This window comes from Sesamum indicum, linkage group LG12 (genome assembly GCF_000512975.1).
Source record: "Sesamum indicum cultivar Zhongzhi No. 13 linkage group LG12, S_indicum_v1.0, whole genome shotgun sequence".
Lineage (NCBI taxonomy): Eukaryota > Viridiplantae > Streptophyta > Magnoliopsida > Lamiales > Pedaliaceae > Sesamum > Sesamum indicum.
Window position 1 is genome coordinate 3,432,950 of NC_026156.1, and position 12,880 is coordinate 3,445,829.

General features: G+C 33.8%; 1 protein-coding gene across 5 annotated transcripts; it reads right to left on the reverse strand.

Moving 5' to 3' along the window:
* Positions 6,583-12,527, reverse strand: LOC105175372 (homeobox-leucine zipper protein MERISTEM L1). Of its 5 annotated transcripts, none has more exons than XM_020698448.1 (13): positions 12,090-12,527; positions 11,439-11,521; positions 10,260-10,547; positions 10,047-10,164; positions 9,690-9,878; positions 9,051-9,488; positions 8,855-8,956; positions 8,542-8,745; positions 8,270-8,444; positions 7,906-8,177; positions 7,568-7,663; positions 7,088-7,479; positions 6,583-7,010 (listed from the first exon to the last, which is right to left on the reverse strand). In XM_020698448.1, the coding sequence occupies exons 3-12, from the start codon at positions 10,478-10,480 to the stop codon at positions 7,114-7,116; spliced, it is 2,181 nt and encodes a 726-aa protein (XP_020554107.1). In that variant the 5' UTR covers positions 10,481-10,547; positions 11,439-11,521; positions 12,090-12,527; the 3' UTR covers positions 6,583-7,010; positions 7,088-7,113. The 5 variants fall into 5 exon arrangements, with proteins under 5 accessions (XP_020554107.1, XP_011096103.1, XP_011096101.1 ...); XM_011097801.2 differs by having other exon boundaries at positions 6,583-7,005; positions 11,439-11,963; XM_011097799.2 differs by having other exon boundaries at positions 11,439-11,963.

Consider the following 12,880-nt stretch of genomic DNA (forward strand, 5'->3'; position numbering starts at 1 on the left):
TGGATCTTTGCCTCTTGGGTTTGGGTTTTTATTGAGACCAAAGGAGTGCAAATAAGATTTTTTTTTTATTCAAAATATTTTTGGTCAAATCAAATTAATCAAGTCATGCTATACAGTAAAACCTCTATAAATTAATAATTTTGGAACCATAAAATTTTATTAATTTAAAGAGATATTAATTTATCGATACATTAATATTTTATTAATTAAAAGATAGACTTTTTAAATTCAGCAAATTTAATACATATGTATTGAAAATAAATGAATTCATATATGTTTCATTGATTATATTCATGCATCAATCGATTCTTTGTAACTAATTAAATATATTCATGTATAATATGAATTCAATGTATACAATTAACTATTATATTCATAGACGCATGTTCAATTCATTGGAATTACTTAAATATACATGTTTACATTATATTCATGGAATAACTATTATAGCCAATTAAATATATTCATACATGATGAATGAAACATATACTATATAAATCTCAATATGAAAATAAAATAATTCATAACACCCAACCATGTCTTCTCATCTAAAAGGCATCGCAAAATCATCCATGAATGATCAAATGCATACAGACTTCATATTTTAGCAAGTTACCATAATATTTATAGTTGTAATATTCATGAATTATTAATTCAGAGTTTTAATGGGACTTAATATTTATAAAGAAATTTTCCGAAAAATTATTATCTTATTATCTTATCGAATTTGATGATTTTTTACGAAGGCCCGATCAGAATCGACAAATTTTATTATTTTAGAAAGTTTATTAATTTATAAAATTTTTACCGTATTTTATTATATAATTAATTCGAATTCAATAAAATAAAGAGGATAAAACAGTATAAGTGGGGTCACAGTTCTTAATTAATGGGGCACACACCATATGGCAGTGCATCATTTTCTTAGTTCGGTAACGTTATCAGTTCCACATGGGTGGGATTTAGTGGAATTTGATGATGCTATCAGGATGACGCGTGTCTTATGGGAATTGAACGCATGTCACCCTAAATTTAAAAAATAATATATATATTTGTAATGTTTATATTTTAAAATAGATGAATTTGCTATATTTATATATTATTTGGAGGTATATTTATATTTTAAAATGGAGAAAGCCAATGGAGGCTTGCCACGACGGGTTCAGCGTGGCGGGGATAAGCTGTGGTGGATGTGCGATGAAGAGAGTGTTGAGGTGCTCCAGTTGCTTGAAGACGATGCAGCAGTGGCACCAAAACCTCGTGCGATATACCCAATGATGTGACCATCCATATACCGTCCAACACACAACTGTATTTTTACTCGTGTTGTTTGGAGATGTCCAATCAGGTTGCCCAGCCCCACTCAACGTTTAACCAACAAAAGAAAAACGTGGAGCTCCTTTCAATGCCAGCATTGGAATACCAACATCACCATGTGATGCAACTTTTCCATTAACGATTTTCCATCGCATGTTCATATTACACTTATCAGTCTATATTATATATATAAATTAAAATTTTATTGGATGAATTACAATTTATCCTCGGTGATATTAAAAATGAGCACATTGCCCTCTTATAAGAAAAATATAGCAATTTACCGCCTCATACTTTTTAAAATAAAGCAATTTACCTCCTTATACACGGAAGTAAATTGTTCATTTTTAAAAAACAGGGAGATAAATTGTTGTATTTTATAAAATACAGGAAGGTAAATCGCTATTTATTTTTTCATAGGGGGTAATTTGCTCATTTGCTATATCACAAGGGGATTGCTTGCATTTTTTTTCCAAATTTTATTTAATTATATTTTTTAATTAAATATATGTGTCAATCACTCATTAACATGTCACCAATATCCGATACAAAAGTGGCGACAGAAGCTATGCTTGGCTAAATTTATTTAAAAGATATATTATAAGCTCATATATTTTATAAGATATTTTTAAAATTCATAGATGTTGGATCTTATTTTTAAAAAAAATTATGAAATATTTGGATAAATAAGATTATGAAACTTATACAGTGATAATAATAACAAATTCATAATTAATTGTATCTTTTTGTACATTAGATATTCTGAAAAATCATCTATGATACTATCTATCTATCTATACTATACTATACTACACCTAATACACACACTCAAAATTCAAATACGGCGCCAAATAACTATATTATATTCAATTTGACATGTTATAAGTATTTATACATTAAATATATTTACAAATGCAATATCAATAGTTCATTCTAAAAGTACTACTTGACGTGTTATAAGTGTCCATATATTATATGTATTTACGGATGTCATTAATAGTTCATCCTAAAAGTATCTTATTGCATTCAATATATACCTAACGTGTTAAAAGTGTTCATATATTATATGTATTTACAAATGCAACATTAATAGCTCATTCTAGAACAAGTATATTTTATTCAATAATTGACGTATTATAAGTCTCCATACATTATATACACGTGTAATATTAATAGCTCATCATCCTAGAAGTATTGTATTGCATTCAATACTTGACGTGTTATAAGTGTCCAGATATTATACCTATTTGGACATACGCAATCTTAATACCTCATCCTACGAAAACTATGTTGTGTTCAATACTTGACATGTTCGAAATGTGCATATATTATGGGAAGAGATTGTGAGAAGATGTTGGCAACATGTCTTCTTGTTATTATTTTTAAAAATATAAATATAAAATAATAATCGAAATAAAATTTATGATTTTTTACGGACAAATAATTATTAGTAACAAACAACAAGTGAAATAATAAGCAAAAAAATAGTATCTTTTCAAGACGTAGGAACAAAACAATCTTTGATTAATTAAAATTATTTGAAGTAATTTTTTTTTCAAACACTATCAAATTTAGTTTTTATCTGCTTTTCACTTTTTTTTACAAATTCTGGCCCGTTTTTTATTCTGCTATAACTTTCAACTTTTTCTACAAAATTCACTTTTTTAAAAGCAAACTTTTAGAAAGATTTTCATAATTCCATGATTGAGAGATAAGTAAAATGTTTTTGAGAGACAAATATAAATAAAAATCAAAACCTATACATAAATGTAGAAAGATAGTTACAAAATTTGATTAAATGTTTGGCTAAATCTTTTGGATAGGGATGAGGAGAAGAAGTGGATGCAATTCAACATGGAGGACCAAAGTAGCTATTGCCACATCATATAATGTAAGTTTAAATTTGGGAGAAAAAATGCATTTTACGACGTATTAATTCATTAGTTTGTTTGCGAATATGGTCTCATTATTTTTTAATTCATCATATTGTATTTTATTATTTAAAAAAATTTAGATATAAGTTAAAAATATATATTATCGGAAAAGATAAAAATCAAGAATGAGGGTTTGAAGAGAGATAATTTAGTCATTAATTTCATTTAAAAATATAAAAAAAGATGTGATAATTAAAGTGCCAGATCTTGTTAAAAATATAATCTTCTAGAGAATTTATTAAAAAATAAGGGAAAAAAATTAATAAGCCAAAGAGAAAAGGAGAGTAAATATGATTGTGCAAAATCAACTTTTCCAAAAATTTATTTTTTTCTTATAAATTTTAGAAATTACTTGAATTAATTATAGAAATTACTCACACATACAAAATCGGCCCATTACTTTTTTTTTTTTTTGATATATATAATTAGAACCATATCATAAAAAATCAATTAAGTTAGACCACATTTGGATTGATGGATTTGAATTTTAAAGAAATATTTAAAAAAAACTTCAAATAATTTTATATTATAAGAATTTAAAATGCATTAGTATTTAACAAAGTATAATTCAAATTTAAAATTAAAGAATCTAAAAAATTTTAAATTTGAAATCATTCAGATAAATTCAAAGAATTTATTATTTAAAATTCAAAATACATCAATCTAAGTATAACAAAAATTCATTTCGGGCAGACAAGTAGTGAAAATCGAGGCCTCAAAATGAAGAAAGGGACCATTCCAAGATTGGGCTTTCAACTTCCAAATTGTCCGAATGCTTTCCCTTTTCCGTGTTATTTGTGGATTCGGCGCATGTTCCATTGCCAGACCCAAATCTGAACTTAGATCTCCTTTAATTTTCATTCTTGTTTGCTAAATTTGAACTTCACCGATATCAAGAAGCACGAGTTTTTATTTACTTTAATTAATAGGAATAAGTATATTAATTACATTTCTTTACACGCCTCTGTTTATATAAATTATTCATATTTTTAAATAATTATACATATGTTTATCATAAACATTTGGTTATTAGAGGTGACATATGTGATTATACAAAAGACATAAGTAATTTGTATAAACAGACGATAGATCAGTGGATGTAAATGAAATCGTTCCTGATGAATATCAATGATTTTTCCACCAGAAGAAAAGACAGAAAAAGTAAGAAATTTAAGAAAATTCTTAAATTGAATAAAAGACCCATAACCATCGTAGATTAATAATGTCTGAACTAAATGGTAAGATTAAGATTTCGAAATACCTTCATTTAACATAAAGTTCAGTCAGTGATTGAACCTTATGTATGTACATATAATTTATTTTTACAGTTTCTATTTATTACATATTTGTTGTTTCTTTATTATGTTTTAATATGCTATCGCAAATTTATCATATTTTTTTATTAAAAAAAAAAAAACTCACAACCGCATGGGTCAATCAAATTATTGATAGAAGTCGCTTTCTGTGTCAAGAATGTAGTAATCAAATTCAAGACGTAGGTGTAGGAGCAAATGCAACAATCGGTGAAAGGTAACCCATCAAAGCCCCAAACAACAACATCTTATTAATCCATTTTGTGCTTATACTTTTTCCCGACAAGCTCTGGAAATTTTGGGTCGATCATTTCTTGCAAAAATAAATATGTTTTAATAACACCACAACTACGACGAGTCCCTATATAATTACTACACTGCGACACTTTTAAGTTGGGTCGATAGAAAACTTTATTACACGTCGATAATTTATGATGAAGTTATGATTGTTTGATGCAGGTGAGAATGAATGACATCATCGTCGGAATCTCACCAAGAATTGAGAGCAACACCTCGTCGCCCCTGTCTTGATTTATTGTGTCATTATCATCATCAACTTCTTGTACCTATGGCTTTATTTGGTACAAACTTTATTTTTTCTTATTGGGGGTCCTCTATTATTTATTACTAATTTATTTATTTGCAGACGATAAAAACGGACAACTGGAAGGTTTTTATTACTCATTGCGTGTCTGTATTTGTTTTCGATTGTGGGTGAAGAGTGAGTTGAAGTTTCTTGGTGTTGATTAATTTATTATGCAGGCAACATATATAATATGAAGGATTAAAGGTAATTTTGGTCATCTAATTATACTCATTTCTCATTTTAATCCTTTAATTTTTTAAGATTCTAAAATGGTCCTCTAGCTTTTTTAATTGTTCAATTTTTGACCTCCTTTAGTCGGAATTTCTCTAAAACTATCGAAAAATGCCACGTAGATATGATGTGTACTTTCAAATTAGGGGCTAAAAGGGCTTTCTTACATTTTCGTATATACAAGATGCTTCGATTCATCTCATCACTTCATCCTATCCACACCACAACTTGGGGTACGTAGTTGATCAATGATGGCGACGCATCACTCAGGAAAAAGCAGGAGACAGCTCAACTGATGGAGTGTTTTACAGGGAAATCAAACCTTGGCGTTAACATGTGACGATGAGGATGACGAAACAGGAAACTGGGTCAATCTAAGGTTTGGAAATTCAGAAAAAATATGTAGCACATGTTAGAAATTGTGGAGTGAAATATCAAGAATAGGTGTTAGAACCATTTACCGCAACTGTTTACTACAAGAATAGGGCCCTGGCGCCGGAGTGTGCACAAAATGACCAGCACCTGCAGCAGCGGGGGTACCATTTTTGGCCTCCCTTCTGTAAGTATATGTATACTATCATTTAATTTCCAACTACTCTTTGTTTCAGGTTCAGCGCAATAAGTTGAGTTTGGCAGGCTGACCTCACCAAATTGAAGAAAACAATGATTATATATAAGTAGCAGTATTGTGCAGTAATATATAGAGTTTAATACAATTTACCTTATACGAAAAATAATAATTTACATTCCTATTTGCTTTATGATAGGCCAATTTATCTCTATGTCTAAATGGGTAAAATGATAGTTTGCTCCATTTATTTATTTATTTTTTTATAAAAAGATATTTTACACATACTACATATCATATAGGGTTGCGCACATTTTTCCCTTTGTATATAGGTCCGCCAATTGATTTAATTGATAACTACTCTCCCTTCCCCCGAGTTTTGGTGTAATCACTGTAATAAATTAATTAGTGGTAAATATAAATTTTTATCTGATTTTTTTTTGTTTTATTTCATGTATCACTACAAAGAGAGAAGATTATTATTAGTAAAAAATTTATGGGTGAAGTTATTACAGAAAAAATGAATACTACAAATATAAGCACTAATTGGTTAGAAAAACAAATTGAAATGGATATATGATGGTTTGTTGCAGTGCATGAAGTGCAATGACAGGGAATAATTAATAAAGCAACTGAAAATGAAAAGAAAGCAGTGTTATTTAATTAGAAAGAAGCAATTAAGAAGATTGGGAGGATGCATATAGATATGGTCTAGCAACTAAATTAAGCTCCTCCCACAGACAAAAAGAAAAGAGTACAAATTAACAGATGAAAGAAACCCTAACTCTGACGCAAAACAAAGGATACATATGCATAGGAGTTGATGAATTCCATAGAAATGGACGAGGTTTTTGTTTACTTCATGCATGTTAATAGGCAGAGTCAATACCCGAACCTATTACCCTTGCCGCCTGCTCTAACTCTCTCACCACCAACAGGCAAGGATTATGTCAGGTGCGTTCTTGACTTCTTCCCTTCCTTCCTTCACATCTCTATATACCGTAAACAAATCCTTCTTACTTACTACCTGTTTCTTAATTCGTCCTTCATTTCTCACTGCACTGGATTCAGACAACATTATCAAATTAATGTAATCACTCATCGAAACATGGTATTTAGGTAGTTTGAAGGAAATTACCGGGAGACAGATATATCGATGATCGGTCATGCATTCTCGCATAGGACTGCACCTTTGATTCTTTCGACGGTACATTTGATAAGGCTATTAACAGTTGCGACTGAACCCAGGGAAAGTTTTGCTGTAGGAACAGAATCTACCAGTATTTGAAAGGCAACGGTCAGTAAGGATCCGCCGGACCCGACCTCAGGAGCTCCGCCTGCCTGATTGGTCGGTCCGTCGGGAAGTATTGCGAAACCAGAAGGTAGGAGAGCGACATAATCCGGGTCGCCACCACTTAGGACGACGTTCATTGCGACAATATCCACGGGGGCATAAATAACATACGATGCTGTTGAATCAGTGCTGCTCTCCTGTAGTATGAGCATATTGCTCTGGCTTGAATTTGCGCTCTGCATTAAAGTTATTTTGATCACAATTTAGTCTTATGGTACAATATGGTATTCGATTAATTAGTTACGAGATTTAAGTAATGCTTACGTTGACACGCAGTAAAGAGACAGAGTTTCCTGGATCACGGCCATTAGCGATATGTGCCATTTCTTGGACAAGGCCGCCATTTGAAAGAATGTCCCACTTCGATAATACACAAGTAGAAGATGTAATTAGATCAGTTGAAATGGATCTCATAATTATACAACGAAATTAATAACTGAAATTGCAAAGGGGGGATCGAATTTAGTGCATTCGGGTAAAAAATGTATATGTAATTATGTCAAAATTTATGGGAGGTAATTATAATTAACCCTAAGATTTAATCACCATTAAGATAAGACAATGAGAATAAAATATAATAATGCGTGAAGATTAATTACTACCTCGCTTCTTGAATTCTCATCTCGCAGGAAATCGAAAACTCTTTTGGGTGGAACTGGGAGCCAGAACGACGTAGCAGCACTGAGTACAATGCCCGGTGGCCTGCCTGGATCATCCATGCTCTTCCGGGTCATGACCCTAACATCATCAGCGCCACTCCCTGAGAGTGTGGTCCATGTATGAGCAGTTGAAGCCCCAACACCAGTGCAGAAGCTCATCACCATCCTTTCAGCCAGCTTCAACATACTCTTTCTACCCTCCGGAGAGGATATCACTGCACCACATAGGTAAATATGCTTTAGGATTAGTTCTTGTAACATGGATAATCAATATATGAGTTTGAATAAGGAAGAATTGAAGTTGTACCACCAACATCTCCAGCTGAAATGTTGTTAGCCATTACGCTTGCTAATCGTTCACACTGTCGATCCAGTGTTGCCACCCAACGTTTTGCCCCAAACGCAAGTCCTGAGTTCACTAGTGGTCTGTAGATACTATGAACGGCTCTATCATCTACCTCTACATGTTCAACCCATGTGACCTAATCCATAATTAATTAATTTGGATGGTTAGAGATAAATGGACAGGCAAAATTGTTTGCGCCAATTCAGATAAATAAAAAGATTTTCTATATGTACCTTTGAGTAACCATTAGGCAACTCTTGAATCAAACAACCAGATGGTCGTCGTCTACACCTTGATATGGAAGCAGGTCTCTGCAGGTTGTCGAGAGAAACGTCAACGACAGCCCAGGTCCCGTCCGTATGCTGCTTGCAATATCTTACAAAGTAGTTTTCACGAGTTGGGACCAAAGGAGAAGGGACTTGGAACTCTGCAGTCATCTGAAATCACAGAATTATTGATTAGGAACAGATTAAAATATATGTTAATTACCAGATAAATTTATTTGAGAAAATTGATTCTAGGTAGTTTAAAAATCTCGAAATGTACCACTTGCAGAGCTCCATTATAGTTGCCTGCCACGCCAGTAGATAAGACTTCCAATGTCACTGCTCTCGAAACAATGCTAGAAAATACACTTGACCATTGATTCTGCAATCACAATTGGAGTATTTATAACATTTTATTCAGTTAATTGAAACAGAATGTATTATGATAGATGCCAAATTTGTTCAAGAAATCCCACCACATCCATCAAGATCTCCACCAGGTTGATGTGATTCATGATCACAACAGCGGACTCTCGAGAGGCTTCAGATTTCAAGCCCAGAGGTTTTGGCCCTATGCCACGGGGGAAAGTTCGCACGTACTCCTCTTCACTCAACACCTCCGCGGAATTGTCAGTGCTAGGAATCCACAAGGGCTCTCCAGTTTGCGCCATTCTGATCAATTCCTCCATTGCTGCAACAGCTAACTCAATGATCACCGGCTTGTCAGCATCGGTTGGGCCAGACACTGACCTAAGAAGATCAGCAGCTCCATAAATCTCCCCCGACATGCCTGTCTGTGGTCCGTAATTCCCAACTCCTAGATCAAGCGAACGTGATCCTCCGGGGGAGAGGTGAGGATACGAGAGCATAGGTTTTCCGACATATTTTGCAGCTATTCCGGATATCCTATCAATCTGGAAAGACAATATATATTAATATAAACATCAGCGGTGCTATAGTTTATAAATTAATTAAACATAGTTATTAATTTTTTTTCATCCCATTAATGATAATGAAATGTTTCATTGTAGAAAAAGATTATCCCGAGTCTTTTATATAGTCGATAAATATAATTAATATGAATAACTGAATACTGAAAGTTTTCCTTCACTTACCTCTTCCCTTAAGCGAGCATTTTCAATCCTGAGATGCTGCTCATCGAATGACATCTCGCCAATGGCTGCTGGCCCTCCACAGTTTGGACAAGTAGCATTGCTGAGAGCTTCTTTGTACCGTATATTCTCTGCACGAAGCTTCTCATTCTCAGCTCTCAGTTGTGAATTCTCATGGCGTTCATGTTGGGCCTGCAAATATTACAACATCAGTCACCTTTAATTGAACTTCTCCATAGCAAGAAGCAAAGAGAATGAACTAACAATGCTCCAAAGATTATGTTCAAGAAATGAAACAAGGCTTCACACGTACAGAAAACTCAAGAAATGGCAAACGGAAAGAAAAAATTAGTTAATTACCTTCATTTGAGTACGCTTGTTTTGAAACCAAAACTTAACCTGCAAAGGTTCTAGCCCTAACCGACGGCCGAGCTCCTTCCTTTGTTTGTCATCAGGGTGAGGGCATTCATTAAAGAACCTGTTATTAAAGCATTCAGTGAAATAAAATAATTAGACAAATAATGCTTCTTTAAATAATTGTTAATCAACAAAGGTCAGTTAATGAGTGCATACGATTCCATTTCCTGGATTTGATGCTGTGTGTGGCGATGGTACCGCTTCTTCTTGGGGCGCTGATTAGGATCTTGATCATCACCAGAGGGGGCCTCCATAATATCGGTGCCTGACTTGCTCTCGTACTCATCATCCCTAATAAGGTCCATCTCATTTTCTGGAGTTTTATGGCCCATGTCCAGCAAGTGATGGTGACTTTCGAACAAGTTTGGCTGAAACATCTTTGCCTCTAATCTATATATGCAAATTGGGCTGCTAATCAAAGCAAGCAAGCTAGAGTTCTGCAATCTGTCACATTGATAATAAAAGTGAAAACCAGAACTGATTACGTTAATTTGGGATGGTTTTGAGGAGCAAAAATGTATATGCATAAAAAGTTCTATGAAGCTTGGGAGATGAATACATATATGGTACCTCATTGCTCATAGAAATGAGGAACTTCTTGCAAAAGGAAACATTTCTTGCTCATAAAGTTTAGTTCATAACTTATAGAAACATTTCTTGCAAATAGCAAGATAAATCCATGGGGAAAAAGCAAAAAAATTCTTGAATCCTGAATCAGCCAAATCTCTACCATAAAATGTAAGATTCGGGCCATAGTGATTAACGAAACCCTACCTGACTTCCTTTTTACTTGAGAAATTGGACAAGAGGAACATTAATCTTTGATTAATTAAGGATTAATGAAGAACAAAACCCAATTGTGAAATCTGATTGATTAAGCAATAAGGACGTTATCAAGGCGGCAGATCTCTGTTCACTCTCCCTGGTGAGAGACGATATGTGCCTCATGAGAAAAGTACCCGTTCACACTTAGACCAATGAGTAAACAGTAGAAACACTTGTTCTAGCTGTGTTATCGAGAAGGATTTCAGTGGACTTAATTAAGCTTTACATCCTATGACCTAATCAGATCTCAAATGTGTTTACAGTAAAAAATGAGAGAAAATGAAAGGGCTGACTCTTGCCACAAAGGAGTGTTATGTACAATGGAAGGAAATTAAAGGGTTTGTTTTAATTAAGACGCACACCTTTCAAAATCAAAGTTCATGTACTAGGACCTTTGTTTAAAAAGATGGTCGAGCCAAAGGTCGTAGATAGTTGGAAGAATTAAACTCGAATTCTCGTACGTTTAGTATTTTCTTGAGAGGAAAGAAAACCCATTATTAACTCACCGACCTTAATTTGGTTCTGTCCAAGCATGGAGTTTTTCCGAGTCACCGAGAACTCATCCCGTCAGGCCATCGTCATCACCGTCAGTCCTTGAAGCAGCATATATATATATATATATAAGTCCTTAATTACCAAGAAACCCTAAAAAACTTTTCGACTTTCTCTGGTGTAATGGGGTATAGCTGTATGTTTTTCAAAAGCTAGTGCGTTGAGTTTAAGAAGATTCACTGGCAGCGTCTGAGCACAACAAATGGGATATATGGTTACATGTAACAACAAAACTCGCGATGGACTTTTGTTCCTTGTTTCTTTTTAAGTAAAATGGACTTCGGTTTCTAGGTTTCGGGTTGTCAAACAAAACGCTTATCTTGGCTGTCCTGACGTGCCAAGAGACTAAAAGCAGAAAAAGATTAGCAACAGAGTTGACAGTGTGAACTGGTGGACTTTGACACTCTCCGTGTGTTTTGTCAAACCCTGGTTACATATAACGCCCACGACACATTCGGTGACTCCAACTCAAATCTTCTCTTTCTGCCCCCCAAAAAAATAAAAGAAGAAGAAGAAGAAGAAGATATATACAAGTCAGAGGAAATGCGAGTGGGATAGAAATTATGGTTCCTGAAAACATAAAGCTTCAAGCTTGAAAGTAAAACTTACCATGTTGTTGAATCTTGAACGTCATGAAAACCCTTATCAGAAATTAGGGTTGGGGGGGGAAAGAGGAGGTTCAGATCTGGTTTTGAGGTTAAAGTGATGCTGGAAAAGCAGGTTGGGGATACTGAAGAAGTGAGGGTTACTGGTGGTGGTGGCTGCCTTTCTTGTGAATAGAATTTAAGAAGAATTATGGGGAAGGGGGGGGAGGAAAGAGAGAGAATTAAAGAAACGGACGGGCGGAAGAAAAAGTTAAAAAAGAGAGAGAAAGAAAAGGCATGAAGATGGTGATGAGAAGGTGAAGAAGAAGAAGAAGAAGAAAGAGGTGTAGTTATTGCAGAGCGTATAGAGAGGGTGCGATTGCATTTATGGCGGGGTTGGGGTTGGGAGGGTGGAGGGCTGCTGCTCTTTATTACTCTGGAGAGAGAATCTCATGTTTAAATTTTATGTATGTGCACTCCGGATGTTCTTGTTTTTCTAGTCTTATTATGCCTCTTCACTCTCCATACAACTCACTTCTCACTGGATCCAAATTTCTAATTTTTGTTTTCATTTTTTCAATTTATCTTGTGGGCTTCCTCTTTTTTTCCTTTTTTCTTTTTCATTTTCCTAAATAATTATACACAACTTCTCAGTGGATCCAAATTTCTAATATGGATGCTTAAAATCATTGGTTCTATTTTATTTATTAATTTTACCAATATTTTAATCATATCCATAATTTTGACTACTCTAAAATATGTGTCCTCAACTCTCTCAAACCTCTTCATTATAACAAAAATATTAAACTTTAAATT